This window comes from Channa argus, chromosome 10 (assembly GCF_033026475.1).
Source record: "Channa argus isolate prfri chromosome 10, Channa argus male v1.0, whole genome shotgun sequence".
Lineage (NCBI taxonomy): Eukaryota > Metazoa > Chordata > Actinopteri > Anabantiformes > Channidae > Channa > Channa argus.
Genome location: NC_090206.1, coordinates 20,709,944 through 20,733,833, shown reverse-complemented (window position 1 = coordinate 20,733,833; position 23,890 = coordinate 20,709,944). Strand labels below are relative to the sequence as shown.

The window sequence follows — 23,890 nt, the reverse complement described above, 5'->3', positions numbered from 1 at the left end:
CCTAAAATTTGCAGACGATACAACTGTTATTGGCCTGATCCGAGATAATGAGACTGCATATTGACAGGATGTTGGTCAGCTGGTGTTGTGGTGCAATCAAAACAACTTGGAGTTGGAAATGCTGAAGACTGAGGAGATGACAGTGAATTTCAGGAGGAGCTCCCCCCTACTCTGCCCCCCTCATCATATCCACCAGGCCTGTGTCAACAGTGGAAGTCTTCAAATTCTTGGGGTCCCCTGTCTCCCTAGACCTGAGGTGGAAGAATAACATAATAACTCCATCCTCAAAAAGGCTCAGCAGAGGATGTATTTCTTGTGGCAGCTGAAGAAGTTGGACCTGTCACAGGAGCTGCTAATCCAGTTCTTCTCTGCTGTCAATGAGTCTGTCCTCTATCACAATCTGATTTGGAGCAGCCACCAAACAGGACAAGAACAGACTGCAACAGAGGATAAGAACTGCAGAAAGGATCATTGCACTCCTGCCCACTCTCCCAGACTTGTACACATTGAGAGCCAGGAATCCAGCAAAGAAAATCACCACAGACCCCCTCACCCTGGACACAACCTCTTCCAGCTTCTCCCCTCTGGCAGGCGCTACAGAGCTCTGTCTGCCAAAACCACCAGACACCAGAACCGTTTTATTTCCTCAGGCCATCACACTCATTAAGCAGCTGACCTCATACTCACTTCTACTCATCTTATCCACATTGTAGCTGTTAGTCTGTTACGCTGTCAGTGTTATATTGTCTTTATGTGTTTATTCTTGTACAGAATCTAACTCCTTGTATGTGTGAGCATACTTGGCCAATAATACTGATTCTGATTCCTATTCTGGTTGTGACATATTTTAGTAGAGCTCCAGAATAAAACCCCTAATTATGTCTGATTTGGCCTCTTTGTAATGTTGACTAATTGTTGATGATTTTGGTCTAAGCACATTCATTTTTGACCAGTGGAAAATAAATGCATTTCTAATAATTAGTTGATTAATTTGGCTTCATACAGCAATATACCCTGAATCTGTACATGGTCTCATTTCTTGTGTGTTTCTTAACTTTATAGTCACCTTGATTTTTATCCACTGCCACCAAGTTTTCTGTCAAGTTATAATCCGGACTGCAAGAGCAGACCCAAATTAGCCTAAACCAGCAGACGTTATTCCAACCTCATTTCTGTGCACGTTTTTTGTTGTTGTTGTTGTTGTTGTTGCTGCTGCTGCTGCTGTTGTTGTTGTTGTTGTTGTTGTTGTTGTTGTTGTTGTTGTTGATGATGATGTTGATTTCCTCCTGCTCCCTCCCTTTCCATGTTCCCCACTTCTCCCTCGCAGGAACACAAGTGTTTGATTCGCTGTCTGGCGGTGCATATTAATGAGAGGGGGGCAGGGGGCTGCTTTTTAAAAGAGCTGCTGCCTGCCTCTAAACAGAGGCAGCGAGAAGGGGAGAGAGAGAGAGAGAGAGAGAGAGACCTAACGAGTCATTGGAGATTTATCCAAGCGCTCAGGACGCACAGGCGGAGTTGCACAAATCAGCGCTCTGAAGGGACCAAAAGCGGCTTCCCCAGTTCGGCCATTCAGAACTCCCTGCAAGTGGATATAGTTGCGTTTCTAAATACTTTGCGGTTATTATTTTGTGCATTTAATCGTAAAGAGGTCGAGTTTAAGGAGCCTGTTTACAACGCATCCATCTGTCCGTCTTTTTGTGTGTGTGTGTGTGTGTGTGTGAAGACATGCATCGGAGCACAGCGGCGGTACTTTTGTTAGTGGTGGCGTTATACTTCCTGAGCTCAGAAGGTAAAGTACAATACTTTTCATCTTTTCATTGCTGAGTAAGTTTTAATGCGCTAAAGCAGTGGTGACGTAACGACCAGTGAACTTATACATTTAACGCTTTGTTTGCTGTTTTAAATGTATGAAGGAGCAGATGCAGAGATTTAGGGCAAAAACCTTTTAACCAAAGCCTGTTTGAATCACGAGTGAAGTGCTGCCAAAGATTCCCTGCTCCCTGCAAATCAGGCAACAACTACTTGGCTAAAGTGGTGCTTCAGCTTCATGCTTATGTTCACAAAATGCTTATGTTTATGCTGACATCACCAACATAACACCTGCTGCATGTGTTTTACTCCTAATGTGACCAGTCAGGTCAGTTTATTTCTTCAAAACTTTATTTTGTCAAATAAATAAATAAATACATTTATTCATAAATTCTAGGGGTGAATACAACTTTGGTTTAAGGGCATGATTTTCTTAAGTCTTTTAACAACCTGCAAACCACTCTTGGATTCACCTTTTGTAGTGCAGATTAATTTAGCAAAACATTTTGAGGAAACTCCACAGTGGGAAATTTGTTTCAACATCTGTCAACTTTGGAGGGAATAGTAGGCTCAGTGTTTCTGTTCATTGGGGGACAGTGTTTGTGTTTGTCAGCTCCTTGTGAAATATAGTTAAATATATTTGCATAGCATCATAGTTTTTAGAAGACATAGGAAGGTGTGCTTTGCGTTTTACACAAAACTGATTGGCACATATAGGTTCCTTAAATGCAGATTTCATGTAAATGGAAATGTGGCAGAGAATTTATCAAAATTAGATTTTTAAAATGATTCACTTGTGCCATCTGTAGACAGCTGAGAATAGAAATAAGCAAGTGCTTGAAATCTGTTTCTGTCTTTGTGAAGTGTTCTTTATTCCATCATTGCGCAGTCCTGATAGTATACTGTACATACATGTATTAACTGCTCTTCAGCTTAATTAACCTTCGTTGTGTAGTGTGTCTGCTGAGTGCTGGCTCCACTGTGGCAGATTTAGTGGCAGCAGTCAGGACAGATAGCAGCAGCCTTGGACTATCCAGGTCATCACCTCCCATCGCAAAAATATACAACCCACAGAAACTCATCTCCTCTGTCTTTATTTTGCAGCATATGAGACTAGAAACCACTATCCAACTTGACTTTGACAAGATAAAACTAAATATATACGCGCTTCAGAAGTCTGATGTAAAATCGGTTAAATCATTGCGTGCATCTGTCCCCAGTCCTTAGAGTGCAAGAATTGTCTAAACATGAAAAGTGAGAGTTAAAGCCATAGTTTTCCCTCTGCCTAACTTGAATCCCTTCATTTTGAGGTTATGTATCATCAGCCCTACAATGGATCAAACAAAAGCATTACAACTGGCAAAGAGCATCAAGGAATTTTTCTAGTTTTTCAATTTTCAGAATTTCAGAATACTGCCCGTCTTATATGTGTGACTTTATTCAAAATGTATTTTAATGTACAAAGTGCATGAACAAGGGTGGGAATCAGAGTTACCTGATACAATACACATTATTACCAGTGAGGTACAGATTTGTCAGTATGTAATACCAGGATTCTCTGGGGACTTGATGATGATTGAGAGCTAATTTTAAGTCACATCGCAAAGAATTAACTTTTTCATCAGTTCCCTGTCTTCGGATGTTTCATGGCTGGCAGAAATTACAGGACTGATTTGAATCATCTGTCACACAGTTCAGTTTCCAGATGGTCAGTTTCCTAATTCTCCAGTACCACGACTTCATTAAGTTACTCTTATGAAAAAATACAGAGACAAATGACAAAGTCGTTCATGTCAACGTGTTTGATTCCTCAACAGCCTACAAGTGCAGGTGCACCAGAAAAGGCCCAAAAATCAGATACAAGGATGTACAGAAGCTGGAGATCAAACCCAAACACCCCCTCTGCCAAGAGAAGATGATATTGTGAGTCATGCTTTTTTTAAATGCCTTCACTCCCTTCATCTGTCAGCCTTTCTCTCCAGTGCTGTATCTCTTTCTTGTGTATCTGTCTTTGCCCTTTTCTCGACAGTCTCCCACAGTACTACTCATTTTTCATTCTTTTCTCCGCCCTCATCCTTTCTTTTTATTCTTCCTCAATCACTTGACCTTTTCCGAACCATTTTTATGGCTCATATAGACTTTTTTCTGTTTTCATATCTTCTTCTTCCCTTCCTCCCTGTGTGCACTATGGGTCTATAGTACTTATAGTACTACCTGTGGGACAAACTGATGCACAGTTGCAACTGTTCTGTACTCCAAATAAAAACATAAAAATACTTGGCAGCTGTGCGGGTGTTTTTAAAACAGCCTGTCGGTGCTTAAAGCACTTAGGAGGATTTATAGTGTGATGATAAACAGATAATTTAATTACACACCACAGCCTGAAGGTAACGATTATTTATTGGATGGAAAGGTGCCGGGAAAAGAAACGGTTTTCCAACTCCTTGATGTACTTTCTACTTCAGAATCTAATACATGATTAACATAAGCTTCATTTGAACATTTAAATATAATTTAAAGCATTATTGTTCTTTTATCATACAATTAAAATCCTGTCACGCATATCACACCGCACGTTGCGTGAAGTCATCATTCTGACTTTTCATGCAACGAGCTGGAAACAATATTTGTATGTACATAAACAATGCGTATTCCTCTAATGTCTCATCCTGAAAATAGATTTCTAAATTTTCTTGTGGGACATGACTCCCCAAACACCTCACCTAGTCTTCAGCTTGCTTAGTGAATTATAGGCTGTCTGTTTGATCCTCCCACATACCCTTCCTTTGCCATCTGACCTTTAAACACAGCCCCAGCAGATGGACGGCTATTATGTTCAATTTGAGCCGTGGTGGAATGCGGCGGGAACCTGTCTGACGATAATAAGACCTCTTCTTCGAAAGAGATCCAAACAGACTTAAATTAACCAATCCTAAATAAATAAACACAATTATTATGTATGTACTGTGTCTGGGTGTTGTGATAAAATCTGACCAAGAGCTGGATATGTGAGATATCATTTCTTTGTGGAATTGGTTTTCTTGGAGGTTTCTTGTCAAAGCCTCATGAAGCAACGACATCAACGTTATGTCAGCCTCCCTGGAGTCAGTTTAGCCTCAAACGCAAAAACTCTGCTGCCACCTGCTGCAACATAACAATTTCCCACTGTTCACACAATCTGGATAACAGCAGCTGCCACTGAGAAAACAGTGTGAATGCATGCGTGTGTACACTGTGAATGTGTGCGTGTGTGTGTCTTTAATGTGTTATGAATCACATATTGAGGTGTTTTGACAGAATAGTGAGGAAATTTTAACCCTTTCACACCCCTTCTCTCATTGTCATCCAAACGATAATGATCAGTTATTAAGTGGGAAATTATGATAGAATTGATAATTAATGCGAGCTGGAAAAGCTAAGAATGGCTAATCAGTGAATTCATTAATGATCAACATGTTAATTAATACAGATGATTAAAAACAGATAATTACTTGCAGCAACCAAAATATTACAGGTGTCTGTAACAGGATGAGACACATGTAACTGTGAATGTAACAAAGATGTGACATAGGCTGGTATAAACATTTGATCTCTGTACAGAACTCTGTGTTACACAGTAGTGTAACTCTTTAAAAGTGTAAATGTGAAAAAGACAAAGAAAATGTGTGTTTTTTTGTGCATTAAATCAAGTGTGTGTGCATACAAAATACTGAGAATTAATAGCTCTGGTCTGTGTCAGCCCACACGTCTGTGGTGTTTGTTCCCCCGTCACACAGCCATTTTTTATGGCTGCTGTGTTAGCATGAGATGGGGGCCACCAGCTGCTGGTGCCCAGTGAAAAATGAGCCTCAGCAGGCTCCGGAAAGCCACGGAAAGAAAAGAGAGCAGGAGAGAAATGAGTAAGAGTCACTCCTTTGGCCTTTGTTGTGGCCATTTGGCTTACGGCGCCCAGTTTGGCATTTTCACTGACCACTCCTAACCAGAAACACACAATCCGGGCGCCCCAGAACGTTTGGTTTTCTTCTTTTTTCCCCCCGTCAGTTCATTTTCTAGTTTATCAATTTATTTCTTGTTGTACTTTTATCTTAATATCATTACTGGCCCTCTTTTTATTTGCTCATTTATTTGCATATTTCCTTTAGGTGTGTTTATCGGCTTCTTTTAGGGCCGTTACACACCAACTGACGTCAAAGAACTAGCAGCGACAAAGACCAACTGCTGCGTCGGCTAAAGTCGCCCTTTGTCTGGGCCAACAAGTGGCACTTGAACACACCGCAAAGATCGTGTAGAATGTGTTAACTTACTTTTTTCACTCCCCTCTCCATCACCTCAGATGGTTCACAGCTAATTCTAGTCCAGAATATGTCTGATAATAACGACGGACGCTCACCGTACGCCCGACATTGTCCAGGGGCCTATTGTCGACTTGATGTGTCACAGCCTTCAGTGTTCGTCTTCTTGTTTCCTTTCTTCTACCCTGTGTCACACCTTTGTCATTACTGAAAAAATGTTTCCAATTATTTACTTTACAAACAATACAATATAAAAATACTTATGTATTGAGACATTTACTTTAAAAAGTACACCAGCAATACCAAGGAAGTTTCAGTGTTTTCTATTATTGTGACTATTATAAGATGCTAATTTTTTTACTAAGAACCATTTTAATGTTGTTCATGGAGGTTGATGTCATCTTAACTTTATATTTAATATAAATGTATTTTGTATCTAAACCTGCAAAGTAAAGTAACTAGAAGCTACAGAAATAAAGTAAAGGTAGTAGTGGTAAAGCTTAAAGTGAAGAATTTCCCCTTTACTTAGGGCAGCAAAGGGAAATACACAAATAACGTACATGAAGCAGTTACTTCCTTTTCTTGTCTTGTTCCCTTGTGCTTTTACATTTCTCTTCTAGCTTTCTCACACTCCGGCTTCCTTCCCCTGTGCTTAAACATTTTGCTAACCATATTAGCTCTGAGAGCCAGTGACTGCCCAGCTGAATGACAATGAAGAGGAACTAAAGCTCAAATTAACACAGTAATTAGGTTAAATTTCACCCCTGTCGAGCAGCCACGGATGAACATTAAGGGTGTGTTTATTACAGCCTTGCAGATATGAGTCTGTTTGCATGCATATGTACAAAAGCATTTTCATGTTCTTTTTCTCAAACTCACACATCCACACTTGAAGCTCAGTTCTTCCCCAACAAAGCATGTGGAGCTGTCCAGCTAAACCTTGATAGACAAACAAAGTAACAATTCAATGGGCAGGAAAATGAATACAAAACTCTTTAATCTAATCTGTATAACTACTGAATGCAGCATTTTTATCAAGAGTGAAGCCTTTTCTCTTCCAGTCAACTCATTTAGCATTCATGGTTTGGTGGGCCTTTGAGTGTGTCACTGGATGGGGAGGCCCCATGGCATGGTGGGTGTTTTTTTCCCCCCACATTTCTCTTGTTTGGCCTGAATATGCCACATGCAGGCAGCCTGTCTCTACCGTTGCCTTAAGCGGGGAGTTACAGACAGACCAATAGATTCAATGAGCTTCAATGTCACATTTTTAAGTGGCAGCTCCATAATATTGCTCCACGGCCAAGAAACTGAACGTCCTGCGCAAGCTGATCTTTTTACTTGTGAGACCATTTGACTGTGAAAATGTTTTTGAGTGTAGCAAAGAATAGCAGCTTAGATTTTGTGCAAAACATCTCAAAGGTGCCATGACCTGACCAGTCTATTCAGATGACTCAGATTGGCTTTCAGGTGGTTTAAAGGAGTTTAATTTAAAACTTTTAGGCTGCTCATCTGCCCTGCAGAAAACAGTGAGTTAGTTCTTGTGCTGAGTCTTTTATTTTGTAGAGTACAAAATTTATTGCATCCATTTCTTACCAACCACTGTACAGTCTTTATACTACAACAGTAGATTCTAGTAAAAGGTTATTGAAGGTGATAATTTCCCTCTGACCTGCTACTCTTTTTTTGTGTGTTTGGGAATGCTTGAGAAGCTATAGGGGCTCTTGCAGAATGATTAGTAGACCTACAGTCTTCAGTTAAACTCGAGTCAGAGTGCAAGTTCATCTGAATAATTTCATCCTATAACACGCACACCAGTGTATAAATCCATCAAAAAAAACAAAAAACCAAACTGTTCTTGAGGTGCGATTTGAATTCATCTTTTCTGTCCATTAGATTGTTTCGGATTTAATAGCATCTTCCTTTTTTTTGTACCTTCTCTGCTCATGCTCTCAGTGTAACGATGGAGAATGTGTCTCGGTTCAAAGGGCAGGAGTACTGTCTTCATCCCAAACTTCAGAGCACCAAGAATCTGGTCAAATGGTTCCGCATCTGGAAGGACAAGCACAGGTATGCTCTTTGACAATATGAGTCAACAGATTTTTTTTCACACTGGCAATTGTATCAAGTTAAATGTTTTGAATAATGGTTTAGACACTCGCTGTGTAGCTGCAAAGTCCCTATAAAATGCATCTTTCTAGCTTGATGAAACCATTTTAAGGCTCAAGATGACATGAAAAAAGTGTAAAACTCAATCAAATTAGGACAGATGTCTGAGTCTTGATTCAGGGCCGTCAGCCTTGAAAGGATGCAGCCTAACTATGCAAAGGCTGAAAATGAGTCGACCATCTATGTGCATTACCAGCTGTTCCGGCCTTTAACTAGCGACTTAACATCTCAAATGTCACTTAACTTTACGTGTAAAGTATTGTGAACACTTGAGGGTTTCAGGCCCATTGTTGGTGATGGTAATCAGTAATCAGTGATTGTAGTGGTTACGGTCAATATTTACAATGATCAAATAAGTGTGTGATCTGAAAGTTGTCACAAACCCAGTATGAATTATCACCCAACTCAGCTTTAGAGAATATCATATTGCCTTTTTAAATAAATAGCTGGAGAATGTAGCGGAGATGTACAGTATCAGATACTTCTCTCAGGAGTCGGTGGAGAGCGACAACAGAAAAAAAGAACACCTAACACATTAGCCATGTCCCTCACTAACACCATGCTGTGTGTTGTGTTCAAAGCTTGTCTCTGCTGCCCTCAAGTGGCCAAGACAAGTATATTATTGTCAATTCAATGATGAGTTTGTATAACACCACACAGCTTGCCCTGCTATATAGGCCGTGTTCTGTCTGACTCTGAGTTGTAGAACATGTCCAGTGGCTTTCACTTAATACTTTATTGATTTGGTTTGATGGAATCCTTCTTATCGTTCTCCCCTTCTGGTAGGTCAGGGGTCAGACATTCACTATTTCACAGAATACACGAGAACGTCTCTACAGGCACTCTGTGGGTCACAGGGTGATTAAACCCATGTCTTTCCACTTATATCCACAGATGAAATATAAGAAACTCTTGATCCCTATTTGTCCAGAGACAAATGTTAGACGAGGAGGTAGCAGAAAAATACAGCGTGGAGGCAGCCAAAGGAGTGAATAGTACAAATATTTGAAATTGCAGAGAAAAATAAGTCTCTCTCTTCTTTCTTCCACAGGGTGTATGAAGCATAAAACCTTGGCCAACAAATACACATGGATCACGTGAAGCAAAAAAAATGAGAACAGAACAACAAGGAGTGTTTTTTTGAAGTACAAGATATAATCTACAGTCAAACTGTATGTCTCCCTCTTTTGCTTGAGATCAGTCAGGTGCATTAGGAGATTTCTTTAGTTCAGATATAAGTTGCTAGCTTTGTTTTAGTCAGCCATCAATCTAGTTACAGCCACTCTCCACTCCAGTCCTTACAACTATAGTTACACTTGTCAAATAGTGACGGCAACAGCACTGTCTATGTTGAAACAGTTGTAGGTTTGTTCAGTTCTGATCTAAAAGGATTTCTCTTTTGCTTTGGCTATTAGGCTTCTTTTAAACTGAAGCAAATGTACAAATGTGTCCTTCAAAAGAAACGAGCAAAGCTTCCTTTGAAAAATATAGTGTGGGTGTTTCGTGTAAGAGTAGATTGTCACTACCTGGTATTCAAGATTTATTTAACACCAGCGCTTAGAATCTGCATGCTGGAGTTAATAGGTAAAAGGCCAAACACAACATCAAAGGTTCATACATAGACAGTGTGTGGTTACATATAATACACAAGTAATTATTGTGCGGTCAGCTAGAGGAGCTCTACCAATGTGTGTGTTTACCATGTGCATGCTAGTCATATGTGTCAAACAGCCACAGCAGTCCGCAGTACCCGTCTTGTTCATACTACATAATGTACTGCTAAGGTGTAGTTTCATAGATATTAAAGAAGTTGTTCATTTTTGCAATTGCTACATACAATACAGTCTGTGGATTGGAGTTCATTTAAAAAAACATGAATATTAATATATAAAGCAACACTAGTTTACACCGGCTTCAGAACTGTCACTTGAAACAAATATGTAATGAAGCAATAGTTCATACAAATTGACCGGTATGTTGACCGTTACAATATTCCCAGTTATTTTTTTTTTTATGTTCTTGTCATTGTCAACAAATCCCATGAACAGACCAGAACAAAGTATGTGTAGGTCTGTCAGTATTTCCTGACCTTCCACCAATTTTTCTGGCACTCACACCCAGTCAGAAATTATTAGTTTTGTTTTTAAAAATGCTAAATAGCCTCCTGGATGAGCTGAGAATGAGTTTCTCATTTCAGGCCAGTTTTACTTAACAAGCATCTAGTTAAGAGGTTGCAGGGTATAATACATGCATGATCTCACAGAAGCAATACATTTTATGCAGTACATGTATATGGACAGATAGTAATACTTAACATGTCCTTTCTGTACCCTTCTTCTCTTTTATCTAACAAACAACTGTCCTGTATGATACAGTACAGACTGTGTGTCATCAGAGTCCCAGACAAAGTCATTGGTGCCAGGTCAAGAGGTCATATCTAAGTTCTTAACATGCAGTTTCTTTAGATTCCTAGACCTCATGCTAACATATCACTCACCTTACATTAAACACAGACTCAGGAAAACATAAGAAGACCACACAATTAAACTCCAACCTATATCAAGAACTAGAACCGTTATACTACATTAATATGTGAGAGATGTATAAGTTTCATCTGGCTTTGAATACAAAGGCAATACTTGTTATAGGATTGATTCGTTTCTGGCTTTGTTTCGTTTTTTCATGGGATTTGTGGACAACAACAGAAATACAGAGTATAAAATCACGAAACCATATGAAATAAGTGGTCAATTTCACTGTCATGTTAGGATAATGACATTTGCATTACAAATGCATTCTAAATGTGCAATTATTTAGGAAACTCAAAGATTTTGAATGATAATCACCAACCACATACGAATCAACAGTCACAAATATTTCCGTTAATGGCAGGCTATCTATTTGTAACAATCATGATCATTTCATTGTCTCCTGCAGGCCTATGTGGGTGATGATAATCTGTTCTTTAATGGTCTCTCTTCCAGTACATCTCCTGGACAACACTGTTCTTATTTTGTATGCTGCGGATTGTAGTAATGACTTTTAGGTGTTGTTTTGGTGCCACCAAATTGAGTTATAGTATATATACACATTAGCATATATACAAAACATCACATACTCTTTGAAGAATGTGCATTACTCTTGTTTTATATCTTATATATAATTATATACAAAGAGGTATTTTGTAAAGGGACCATTATAGCCTATATATTAGTAAGAATGAATTCACCTTAAGAATTTATAGTGTCATGAGTTGTTTTTGCTATTTAAAATTGGTTTGTAATTGTTAGTCGAAGGGTGAGTCTTTGGACGGGCTCACCAAACACACAGTTAGACATTCCATTTAGTGTAATATAAGAAATAAAGCAATAAAGTGTCTATGGTTCAGCCTGTGTTTGCATGTTATTCTGTGAATGAACTCAAGGCTTGAAAATTAAAGCTAAAAACTGTTGTGATGTGTGAAGGGGAAAGAATGAAAAGATACAGCTCCTTCCGGTTATGTGTGGTGAGACAAAGAGTCCACCAGGTGGTGACATATACCAGCCGACTTTATCAGGCTACCTGCACCTGCACTAGGTCTTAATAGTCCTACGTAAAGGTAGATTCATAGTTTGCCTATAAATGTTTCAGAGATTCGGGTGAGACATATAATTTATTGTTTATCGTGGCAGGGCAGAAGAAATTACTATGAAACATTTGTTCTGATAGTGAGTTTCTAGGGAAGCTTAATGTAAAGCAAATGCCAGTACAACATTGACAATATCAAGAGACCTAATGACAATAATTCTAAAGGTCAATATTTAACAATATCTTAAGGGGAATTCCATTTTAAAAAATTAAAAAATATATACAAATGTGGAAGTATATTTTAAAGGTATTGCATTTTATGCATTTCCAGTTGATGCTGCTGTAATTGAGTCCTTTAAATAAAATAAAATAATTTCAGTGCAGTAAGTATATTCCTATTTATTGTTAAAGCAGGTTTAACTATCTCCAGTAGGATATTTGTATATAACAGCCTAAATTATAGTTACAATATGTTCCACCTCAACCAACTATAGTAATAAAAAGATGGGTCATTAATAATAATCCTATAATAAGTATACGCATGTATAATACAGCACCATCAAAGCGTTTTTGTTATTAGCTTTATACACTTAATGGTATCTCTTTTACTAATATTAAAGTATGGTTCACTTTATCTAACACAAAGCATCTGAGTATTGAAGACACCTACTACTGATAGACGGCGATTAAGAAAATCAAAACTGAAACAAAGCAATCGAAATGATAATGATGATAATGATAATAATGATATTTTTTGCCATGTAGCAAGTACAGGAATTTCAATATGGTCCAGTCTCCACAGAAGCACAATATTTTAAGAGCAATGATAAAGATAATAACGTGACTATAACAGTGGCGGTGGAAAGATTTTAAAGCTTCCCTGGGGATGGACTATAAGAACCTGACGAAACTACCAAGGTGCTGCAAAGCTTTGAATAAGATGTAAATAATTTTACATGTAAATTAGTGTGCAAACAGGAGCTCAAAGTTGTGTGGCTAATACAGTGGTTGCAAAAAGCAAGATGGTAGCAAATACAATATGCAAATGGTCTTTAATGTGTGTCCTTAATATTTCTCTTTAAAATCTTGTATAGAAACATGAATCGCAGATGCCTCCAAGAAGCCCGTGCTAAGTTTCAAGGCGGGGCCAGTATTTGGCAGCCTGTCTCCCGCTGTGCTCGCAGTGACAGAGGCGGGGTCAGCGTTTGGCAGGTTCTACTCCGGAGGGTGTGAGACTTGCGAAGCAGCGACCTGCCAACGGGCATCAAAGAAAGCAGGAAACATACTATATTCGAGTGTCTTTGCAATGTTCCCGACGATATTTCTACATTGTCTGCTTTGATTTCGTCGACGTTTCTTCAGGCGTCGACTACAGAAACGAAACAAGAAATTGATGCATCTTGCTCCGCGTTCCTGTTTGTTTTGACCTGGTAAGGTTCCCCGGAGGGAGTGATTAGCTTCCCCTGCTAACAGCGCTCAGCATCTGAGCAGCTAATGCTAGCCAGCTAAGCTAATACTGACTGACGCTTTGTGTGTGTCTTTATCACTATTTTTGGTTTACAGGCAGTTTGTGAATTTGTCTGCTGTGGTTGTGTCTTTGTTTTCATACTAACATTCAAGTGTACAGTGAGTGTTAAAGACCATTTCTGGCTTTTTGGGGTTAATTTTGAGCCAGCAGCTAACCGCTAGCAACGACGGCACTTCAATCGCATCTGTGGCTCATCCTGCTGGCTCACAGGCACAGCAAGCTAACTCGGAGACCGAAAATTGAGCTGTCGAATAATTAAATATTTCAGGGCTTGCAACAGCTGATGTGTACGTACTGCAATTGGGTGCAGTGCCTCCGCGGTTCAGGTTTTTAGACAGTTGTTTCTATCTTTGTGTTTAGTCAGAAGTTGGGCATCAATTTGCTTCTGCACCATCGGTGTCAGATGTTACGATAATGGGCAGTGTACAGTCACCTTGTTTTGTCGGTCGGTGTGAACGACATTGTGCAGAAATGATCATGCTGTGTTTCGCTTATCCAGACATCCTGTTCTTCAGAAGCGTTTCGTGTAGTTTCGTTTCGTGTCATGACAGCGTAAACCTCCCTGGTTAACGCCGGTGCTCCAGCTCGGTTGTGCGTCTGTGCTGGAATGTTCTGGTGCTTTGTGTCACCGCGTTTGCTTCTCAAGTCCCTCAGACTTCAGCCATTTAACCCTTAAGCGCAGATCTGTGTATCTAATCAATGTATAATAATCAGTTTAGCGCGTTTTCTCGAAGGATGTGACAGACTGCCTTTCATTTCGGGGCTTTTAAAACCTCCTCAGATATTACATAATCGTATCCGGTCATTGCCCTGAATAGGTGCACTCCATATGAGATAAGCTGGTGAAGGTATTAATAACACAAGGTCAGTGAGACACTTGAGGCATTTAGCCTTAACTCGTTACCAGCCAGCAGTGTCTCAACTCTCCATCCTCCCGCAGGGTGAGATTGGACTATGTAAAATCAGATGACCCATGAGTTTTATATAAAAGGAAAACGTGCATTGACATACACACAGCTGGGTTATAATCACACAGCTGCTTGCACGGTCAGATTGCTGTTGCCAGGTCAGAGAGTTATTGTTGGATTCTGTGGACCGCAGCCAAACGAAACTTAACATGGTCCAAATCTCTAAAGCTGGACCCAAACGTCTAGAAGTTTGCCAGATTTACTGTGACTTTTCTCAGTCTGGTTATGCCCACACCTGCGTGAAAGATATGTTCCACAACCTTCTCATTTGTCATTTTTTAATGTGATACTGCTTTTTCCCATTATTGACCTATTAATAGTATTATTATTATTGTTTATTATTATATGTTATTATTTGTATTTACTATTACAGTTGGATAGTAATACTGATGGTACTGACAGTAATATCCAGTAGGAAACTATGTAAACCCAAAACATGTGCTAGTGTACATTAATCGAAAATGAGCCACAGGCAGTTTCATGCAGTGTGACACTGACCCAGACTTCAACAGAGAAGCTTCTGCAAAGGTTTCTGCAAGAAAAAACTTGTTTCCTTTTTTCTTAGAAAATCGGAGAACAAACTTGCAAGGACATCTTTTTTCATATATTAGGTTGTATTTGTAAAAAATAAATAAATGCGTAAATAAATCCAACATTTAGATGCATGTCTTTTTAAAAATCACAGTTGACATTATTTAGAGGAACGTCAGCTGTTTGTGTTACAGAAACAAAGTGAAAAATGTTTGGTTGTTTGCTTAAAGTATCACATCTTTACCTAGGATTTAATTATACCTGTCAATTTACATTGGTTTACATTATCTATGTCAAAGTCAATAAGTCAAGACGCTTCAAAAGCCAGGTTGATGAATGTGATAAAACTGCTGGTTTTCTCCTAAACCTAAAGATAGTCACTTTATTACCACATAAAACAACGCTGGGGAAGTAGCAAATTCTTGTAGTTATGCAGCTGGAACAAGCAAAATTGACTAATTGTTTCATCTCTATCAAAGTAAATTACATATATGGTTTCCCTAGCTACAGATTTTAATGTGGTTTATTGATCACCATGGGGAAAGACTTGCTACATTCAAATTAGTATTAGTTAGGTTTTCAGTGTCTTGTCCAAGTACACTTGGAGTGGAGTCTGACCATTAACCATTTAAATGGTAAATCACAGCTGCTGCATTTTGACCAAAACAAAAAGGAAATTTTCAGTAATTTCACGAACCAAGTATTTATGTGGTTAACCCAGATCAGGGTAGGGCAATATGATGATGTACTCTGTGAGATTTTCAGAAAGTGTGCAGTTGTTATGCCATGTATGCCAAGAAAAAAATTCCTTTATTATCTCTGATTACATTAGGTCATTAGAGACTATGGTACAAATCACTGAGCAGGAGCTTTTTGGTGATATTGGATTTAAAGGATTTGGTATCAGTGTAATTAAATTTTTTTGGTTTGTCAGGTGTTAAATCCCAGATAACCCCAAAATAGACATTGCCATCTGGTGGGTTCTTAAGTGAATTTTTACTTTATTACAGTATACAGGCTAGAGCATATCCTTTGCAGTTAGGGCTGGATGGACATACAATATAAAATTAAAAGCTTTTTGCAGTGTAAATCTAACAATTTCACTGTACTGTACCAAACAAAGAAACAAGAAAGAAGCAGATGGAGAAGTCCTCTGCTGAGCAGCTGGTTGGGCTGAGGTAATCTGGTAACATGTTCTCAGTAGGTTTAAGCACGGCAATGAAGCTATACAGCATCTGCTGAAAGTGTCAATCCACTGGAGACATAATGTGTTGATAACAGTTACATGTCTGCAGCTTCAAGATGGCGAACGATCATTTGCTGCATGTGTGACCTGTGACCATAGTTTCTTCACTGTGTAGAGGAACCTGTGCAGTTGTGAAGATATTTTAAGTGTGACTGGAAAGCCCCAAGTATTAAATATGAATTTTCACATGGGTATCTATATATTTATTTTCCTCCGTGAGCTGGGTCTTGTCTCTTTCTTTTAAGCCAAAGTTAGGTTTTATTTCCTGAATTTATTATGGAAGTTGTTACTGATGTATTAATTGACAATACTTTTAGAGACTGTTGACCCAAGTTTTGAGATTTTTAACTTGTGTTTTTTAATAGATTTATGCCTGTCTTACAGTCGGGTAACGCTGACTCAGTACCCAGTGATCCTTGCTCACCTGGTGTTTAATAGACTGATGCTTAGTAAATACACTGGCTAATAGATTAGTTGACCTTGAACCCTGAGTTAAGTTTCCTGGCTTCTACTTCTCAGTAGTGCTGCTTGGCTTTAAATGTAAAGAAATAAAGTCTGTTTTCTGGCAGCAGTATTCATACTGACTAATACTGCTCTCCAGCCATTTAGGTCATTTAAGACAAGAGTAGTCACTTACTAACAATGAAGAAGTAGCACGCCTTGGGGACTAATTAATTGGTCATATCTGGCCTGTGGGTACAACCACAGTTTAACAAGGTACTTTCTTTTCATGTCCACATGTTTGGGGGAAATCATCTAAGGTACATGTTGCTGCTCACAAAGGGATCATTAACATTTAACATCACACTTGATGAGCTTAGCAGCTGAGCAAGATTAATATTATACACAAACCTTTGTGAACTTCACCGACACGTTTGGCTGCCTTTGTCCCCATTTGATGAGATTAGGAATTCTGTCTAGGGCATTTTAGACCTTTTTTTTTCTGACTCATGTTTCTCACATGATGTTGACTCAGGTTTTTTAAATTTAAGCCTACACTGTCTTACCTTTTGGAATATTTGTAGTTGAAATATGTAAAGTAAAGTTGAAGCCTGACTAAGACTTGAAAAGCACTAACATTAGTGCAGACATGGTTTCTTCAAAAAGTTTTTGAACGTGGCTCACAATTCTTGATTAGTAAGCATTCCCATATTTTGTAATTTCATAATCATGACTACCCGAAGTGCTGGGAAGGATGTGGTGCAGGACAGCATAGTGTAGTAGAGCAGAGAGAGGGATGGCTGGGCTGGGCATAGCAGTATAGATTAAGTTTAAGATTGATGCTAGTGCCATCTTACTGTGCATATTCCAACTTTAAGGTAAATAGATGGAATGCATATAGTTATTTGCTTCCTGGACTATGTCTACATTAAGCGAGGTTTATTCTAAAAAAATATTTTTTTTACCATGGGTCTTCAACTGGAGGTTCAGCTTGTTGCTGGATTTACCTCTGTCCACATTAAAACACCAGTAGATGGGAAATCAGGGAATTTCCCTTCCACTGAACATGCATGGAGGACTGTCAACCAAATCAACCCCAGAAAACAAGCAAAGAGGAAGCAGCATACTATTTCTAGTTCAGCTAAATGCATTGTTCAAATTGAGTTTATAATGAGGCTACAAGGATTTTGGAGTTGTGGCTTTGTCACAGAGTAAGCAGACAACAGCATTAGGGAGCAAGCCAAGAAAACATTTTCTGTCCCTTTAGTCCATTCAAGTAAATTGCTGTGCTCTGTTTTTCCTGTACACACTACAACATTGAGCTGGCAGGGTTCAGATTATCCCGCTCCAGAGGCTGGTTTGGAAAACCTCTGGTTTAGGGAAAGAACACTGCCATTTCAGTCTGGATGAGCAGCCAAAATGAACAGAAAAAATGTGGTTAAAGATTTACCTGGCTTGAGATAGACATAGTTTTTGGCCATGCAGTAGCAAGTAAACTGCACATTCTTTGTGATCTTAGCTCAAATGTGTGCTCCTGTTCTGACAGAGCACAGTAAGACTCTGCACAGCTCTATTCTAAGAGTAGAGCTGTGAAAGTGATGGAATCTTAATTATCAATTACGATTAAGGTTTCCAATGATTATAAAAATATTCATATTCTGTGTTCCAGTCTGTTTTGCATTGATACTCTTGTGTTGTGTTAAAAATCCAGCGTGGTCTAGTCCTTTTGCCCCTCAAAGGGTTGAAGTATCTCTCAGCTAGGCAGTGGCATGTTTAGTTCAGCCAAAGATTCCACACAACAAGATGTTTTATCTTCTAAATAAGCCTGTTAGCATCCTGTCATACAGTCAGGCAATTACATTACAATAGTAAAAAGCCCAAAGAGGGAACAAATAAAATACACAACATTGATTCTTTAGTGGTCAGTGTTGGACCCTGGTCTGAGTTATGGCCCAAAGAGGCTTAAATTCAGACCACAAAGTGTTTTATGTTAAGCCCTATTTTAAAATATGTTAAGAGCTGCAGCACGGCCATCATGACAGTCAGACAGAGAACGGGGTATCAGAGGCACATTACGATAAACATTAGATCCCAAAGCTCGAGAATTTTTAGAAGGAGCTTATTAGGTCATATTATGGTGAATGGAAATGTATACCTATAGGAAAACGTTCTTTATTTCCCCCAGCATCTACTCCTCCCAGAGTCTTGGGATCCAGCATTACTATAACTATAGCACACCGAGAGTCAGAAAGGGCTGCTACTTCAAAATTAAGTTAACACAAAATGTTCAAAGATGAGTGGACACGCTTACACCTTTTTACACCCTACAACAAACGGCAAGCAAAGTAAATATGGTCTGCAATGGTTGTAAAAGGTTATATCCGATGAAATTGCTGCACCCCACAGACCCCTGTACTGTCTTGTTTGTTTTATTTACATTGTTTAGTTGAATTCTGTTGATTTTAAAGCTCAAAAACCCACTGGCACCAATATCACTTCTTGTGCTCAGAGACTTAAAACTGTGATTTTGTTTAGTCACTGTTTGCATGCTCCTGTGTCGGCTCATTTGTCAGCCTACTCTCACAGCCAATGTTTTGATCTATTGTGTACACACAAAGATGAAAATGACAACACTTGTGTAAGCTATTTGTTCAATATAGTCTCATTTAATCCTCATATTAAAAAACCACAGATGATTTATGCAATGACATTTACCAACAGGCTTGGGATTTCCTCATTGAGTCACTGTAGCTTTACTTCCTCATTGCAGCATTACTGCTTTTATAAAGCTGTCGGGCAAGTACAGAGTATAAAGACAACAGATGTACATAGATCTCCCTCTCTTTTTGTTTCATCCAGCAAAGGCAGGAGCATATTGGCTGGTATTCTACTGTCCAGTGGTGTGGAAATTTCCATCTGTGTCAGAATGAGAAAGAGAGGTGATACAGATAAATACTGAATCAATAAAGCTCAATTTCATTGTCTCACATGATCCTGGGCCCTCTGGCTGACTCTCCTGTCATGGTCACATCCGATCGATCATGTGCATATGCTGGTGTGAATTTTTTTTATGTGTTGTGTATCACATTAACAGTACAACCAAATACACAAAACATAATTAAAAAATTTAAAATGCATTGTTTATCATGCGTTATTATCGTATATTAAAACAAAAACTAACACAAAAATATAGTTTTTGAATCATTTTTGTAAATTGAAATAAAATAATTTACCATTTTTATGCTAGATAATGGGTTTACATTAGGAAAAATACCTATGCTGCAATGTAATGTTCCTGCTACAGTGACTGGTACAATGACGCTTTCATCTGTAATTTTTGCACAGATAAACACATTTAGTGTGATCCCAGCTTAAAACACTTTTAAAACTTTCTGTTGTCAGTTTTAAAACTGGCAACATAATTTCACAAGATGAAAGGAAGGAACCCACCATTTATAGTATTGTACATTCCCGCCTGTTTAGATTTTTTTTTTTTTTTATTTGACACAATTGTTAAAACCCACATCATTTGACACACTTTGTTTTAAACCGACACACTCAACACCATTTAGACCATCCCGTGAACAGAATCACTGCGTCAATAAGAATCATTCACTCACTAATACTTAAGAGTATCTATAAATTCTAGGAATACAAATCTATTGATTGAAGATTATAAATGGATGCACATGATGTTTAGTATTCACTTAAATGTTTCACTGTTTTGACATATTCTCTTAAAGACCCATGGGTTTAAATACTTACTAAATATATATCTGTACTTGCTACAAAGACTATTCAAAATAGTATTTTAAGGGAAGTGAAGCTGACATGCAAATATGGCCTAAATGTTATAAAGGGTTATTTGTTAGAAGTTTTTGTTGTGGTCAAAATCTTCTTATTTAGTAGTTGGAAAAAATCCAACATGGATTGTTGCAAGTGTCAGTAGGCAGATCAACACACAAAGAAGATCCCAAATGACTTTTCACCCAGATGGCAACCAAGCAAACTTGATGCAAATGTCCCAGCTTCACTCCTACAGTTGCCAACACAGAGCTGCACTTGTTTCCAATGTAGGCGTTAAAGCTTTTTTCAGTGTTGCTCAGGCTACAGATAACAAATCCTATTTTACTGTTTCCCCAAACAGCACTTGCATGGCACCTCAGCCCTTCTATGAAATGTAGTAGAAAGAGTAACAGGAGGCTGTGAGAGGCTATTAGTACTTGACCTTTATTGAAGGAGGCTTGTGTCTTAAAGACCACCAGTTTAGGAAAATCCCTCCTTTACTAAATGCTAATAAACATCTAACCCAAGTAGAGGAAGTGTGCAGTTGCAATTGACCGCAAGCTGCAAAATGTTTTTGGTTCTACTGAGTTGGGACTGTACAGTACCTCTAATAAGTGTGATGTTGCTGAATAGAGCATAGATACCTTGGTAGAATATACTGAGACTTACTTAGTTTGATAAATTGATTATTTGACCGGTCTTTACATTTCAGAAAACACTAAAATAGATCTGCAACTGACAACAATTTTTAGTATTGATTAGTATCAAGATTTCATATAGAGTGAGTAGTAGAAGATTGAGTATTGATCATTTCTGATGCTCTTTTATTCTCTTTAACGCTGTCTCTCCTAATTAATTCCTTCATCCATCTGCACTGTCAAATCACAACCTGACTTGACCTACTGAAATGTGCCTGTAAGAAACAAAATCCTGATAACAAAAATAAACAAATGCTAAACCACAATTTCCCACTGAATGTAGCAGCAATCAAAAATGATTAGGTACGTAACGTAAATGACCAAATATGTAGTAAACAAGGAAGAGCAACAAACAAAACCAATTACAAGCAGAGAACATTTTTGTGTGGAAAATGTCACAATGAAAAATATCTGCATATGCACTAATGATTCTAGCTGCACATCAACTGGACCAGTCTAAGTTTCAATGAAAATAAGATTGAAGAACAATTATATCAACATCATGATTTGACAAACTTTCTAGTTCATTTAGTTTAATATTTTTCCTTTTGCATTTTTCTTTTATGTTTCCAATGTCTTGGAGTAAGTAAGGGGAAGATTTTTCTAGTTTAGACTGAGTAAGAAATAACAAGGCCTAAAAAAGCTCATGTCCCCTGAAGACGTGCTTATTAATTTATCACTGACAAGGATGTGGGGAGCAGCTAAACTAGGTTAGGACACTGAACCGCTGCTATCCATTTAAGGGCAAACTGGCTTAGCTGCCTCTTGATTTCCTCTCTTGTTCCATCTCTTTTTACCTCTTAATTTTTTGCTGCTTTTTTTTTTTAATAACTTGGATCTGCCATGTTCATTCGTATGCTCTTTTATTCTCTTTAACCCTGTCTCCTAATTTATTCCTCCATCCATATGCACTTTCAAATTGCAGCCTGACTTGTCCTGCTGAAATGTACCTGTAAGAATCAAAATCGAAATGTCAAAACTAAACGAATGCTAAACCACAATTTCCCACTGAATGAAGCAGCAATCAAAAATTAAACTTTGGAGACTTATTCTGTTCAAATGGCATTTTGTACTCTAACTAATAATTTAGTGAGCACTAATTTGTTTGTTTGATTTGTTGTACTGATGGCTGACTTGAAATTTCAGTTTTTGCTGAAATGGCTTGCATTATGATAGAAATGGCAAGAGTAATGCTAGGTTAATGAAGCGATGATATTACTGTATTTCACCGTACTTCCTTTAAATTATTGTATTAGTTTGCCAGCTAACAGTCTATCTCCTATATAATTGTGAGCCTGCATTGGATTCTATATGAATATACGAGTTTAGACTATTTAACCTAATGGTGTGTTATGTTTGGCACTTTTCGTTGAGTTATGTCTTTTAGTGGAAAAAACATACTCAGGAGGTTACAAATTAATAATTTTAGGGATTCCATTTTTTAACAATATATACATTTTAAGTTTTGTATTATTATGTATTATCTTACCTGTCAGACTAAATTTCTCTTTTCCACATTGCTTACTCACCATTAGATGTTAAGCTGCTAGATAGTAAAGGCACAGATTAGTGGACAAAACAACACAACACTGATGAGGTTACGTGTAACCAAGTTCATTTTGGGAAATGTTCAGATAGACAAGGAGATACGCAGATTACATGCAAAGTAGCATTGCGATGTGAAGTGACTAACACCAACTGAGAACTTCCAACCAACTTCCAACTCCATGTGTCTGCAGGTGGACCACAGAAAACTGTGTGATTTAACAGTGTGGTTAAGTTTTAATTAAGTAAGTAAGACCTGCACATTTTTTGTGTTTAACCTCCATTGTGGTAAACAATGCTAAAATGTAGAAAAAAAGGTTCAAAGTTAGAGTAAAGTGACATATAGAAAGATTTACATTTGTTGTGTACAGGCATCAAAACAAGTTAATATGTTGTTAGTGTCATGCATGCAGTCCGTTGTTGCCCATGGCTTTTTTGCCCCAAGAAAGAGATGGTAACTGTAGACACCTTAAAATGTTCACAAACAGGTTTGAGGTCAATTCACTGATGTGAGTCATCACCTAACCTTATGGCTTGTCGGGCATAGGTACATGTATCTTTGTGGGTTTAAATAGGCCTTATATTTCCTTTCTTTGCTAGTGCACTATAGACTGCATGTTTTATTTACAAGCATTGTTTCCAACCCCATTTATCCATGGTTTGTGTACAGTAGACTGACTGTATGCATTGTAGGTGTGCCTACACAACGGTTGTTTGCAATGTACTGTAAACGCTGAAGTAGTATGTAGTATAATGTATAGGTTTGGAAATAAGATGAGTTCCTTTTCTTCAACTTGTTAAGTTGTTGGGATAAAAATATTGTATTAATATTGACTGAAAGATTAGTCTTAAAATGATTTGAAATAGATAAATACTTTATTAATTTAAATTAGAAACAACCCTATAATCACATTCTTGATCCTAGAGGCGTATTTGTACAAAGCTGGCCAGGATGTTAGTCACATGTTCAGTGATCGATAAAACAGATTTTATCTGTTTGTCTATTACACTTACACATTGACATGCTCTGTTTGTCCTTTTGTCCCAAGTGTGTGTTTTGGTGCGACAGGTTATGCTTATACTGCAGAATACAAGGAAGTCATGCGATGTGTCAGTGTCATGAGATTTTTGTCTGAAGAATGGATCTAATAAACCAACATAGTGGACACATGCAGAAATACCAGGCATTCATTCTCTTCCTAATGGGTTTATGGAGATTCAGGGCCAAGGGCAGAGTTAACTGGATTCCTCTGTTGCTCAGGGGTGTTTTTCTGTTTTTAAAATTTAAGAAGTAAACAAGTTGATTAGCCTGG

General features: G+C 38.2%; 2 protein-coding genes across 8 annotated transcripts in view; both read left to right on the top strand.

Annotated features, from left to right (window-relative positions):
• The first annotated feature begins 1,416 nt into the window (after window positions 1–1,416).
• On the top strand, window positions 1,417–10,257 carry cxcl14 (chemokine (C-X-C motif) ligand 14). Its single transcript, XM_067518853.1, has 5 exons — window positions 1,417–1,594; window positions 1,724–1,789; window positions 3,627–3,732; window positions 8,055–8,168; window positions 9,319–10,257. The coding sequence occupies exons 2-5, from the start codon at window positions 1,726–1,728 to the stop codon at window positions 9,332–9,334; spliced, it is 300 nt and encodes a 99-aa protein (XP_067374954.1). The 5' UTR covers window positions 1,417–1,594; window positions 1,724–1,725; the 3' UTR covers window positions 9,335–10,257.
• Window positions 10,258–13,034: 2,777 nt separating this feature from the next.
• The window catches only part of fam13b (family with sequence similarity 13 member B), a 59,865-nt gene continuing 49,009 nt past the window's right edge, over window positions 13,035–23,890 (top strand). For 6 of the 7 annotated variants that reach the window (XM_067517617.1, XM_067517619.1, XM_067517623.1 and 3 more), the window contains exon 1: window positions 13,035–13,264. The gene's annotated coding sequence lies outside the window, so the exon portion shown is untranslated. The remainder of the gene's footprint in view (window positions 13,265–23,890) is intronic. The other variant, XM_067517620.1, reaches the window with a different exon arrangement.

Bases quoted from the DNA above. Each gene is read 5' to 3' on its own strand.
- cxcl14 (XM_067518853.1), top strand. From the start codon at position 1,726: ATGCATCGGAGCACAGCGGCGGTACTTTTGTTAGTGGTGGCGTTATAC. The intron at 1,790-3,626 runs GTAAAGTACAAT...ATTCCTCAACAG, and splicing joins ATACTTCCTGAGCTCAGAAG to CCTACAAGTGCAGGTGCACC. The intron at 3,733-8,054 runs GTGAGTCATGCT...TCATGCTCTCAG, and splicing joins TGCCAAGAGAAGATGATATT to TGTAACGATGGAGAATGTGT.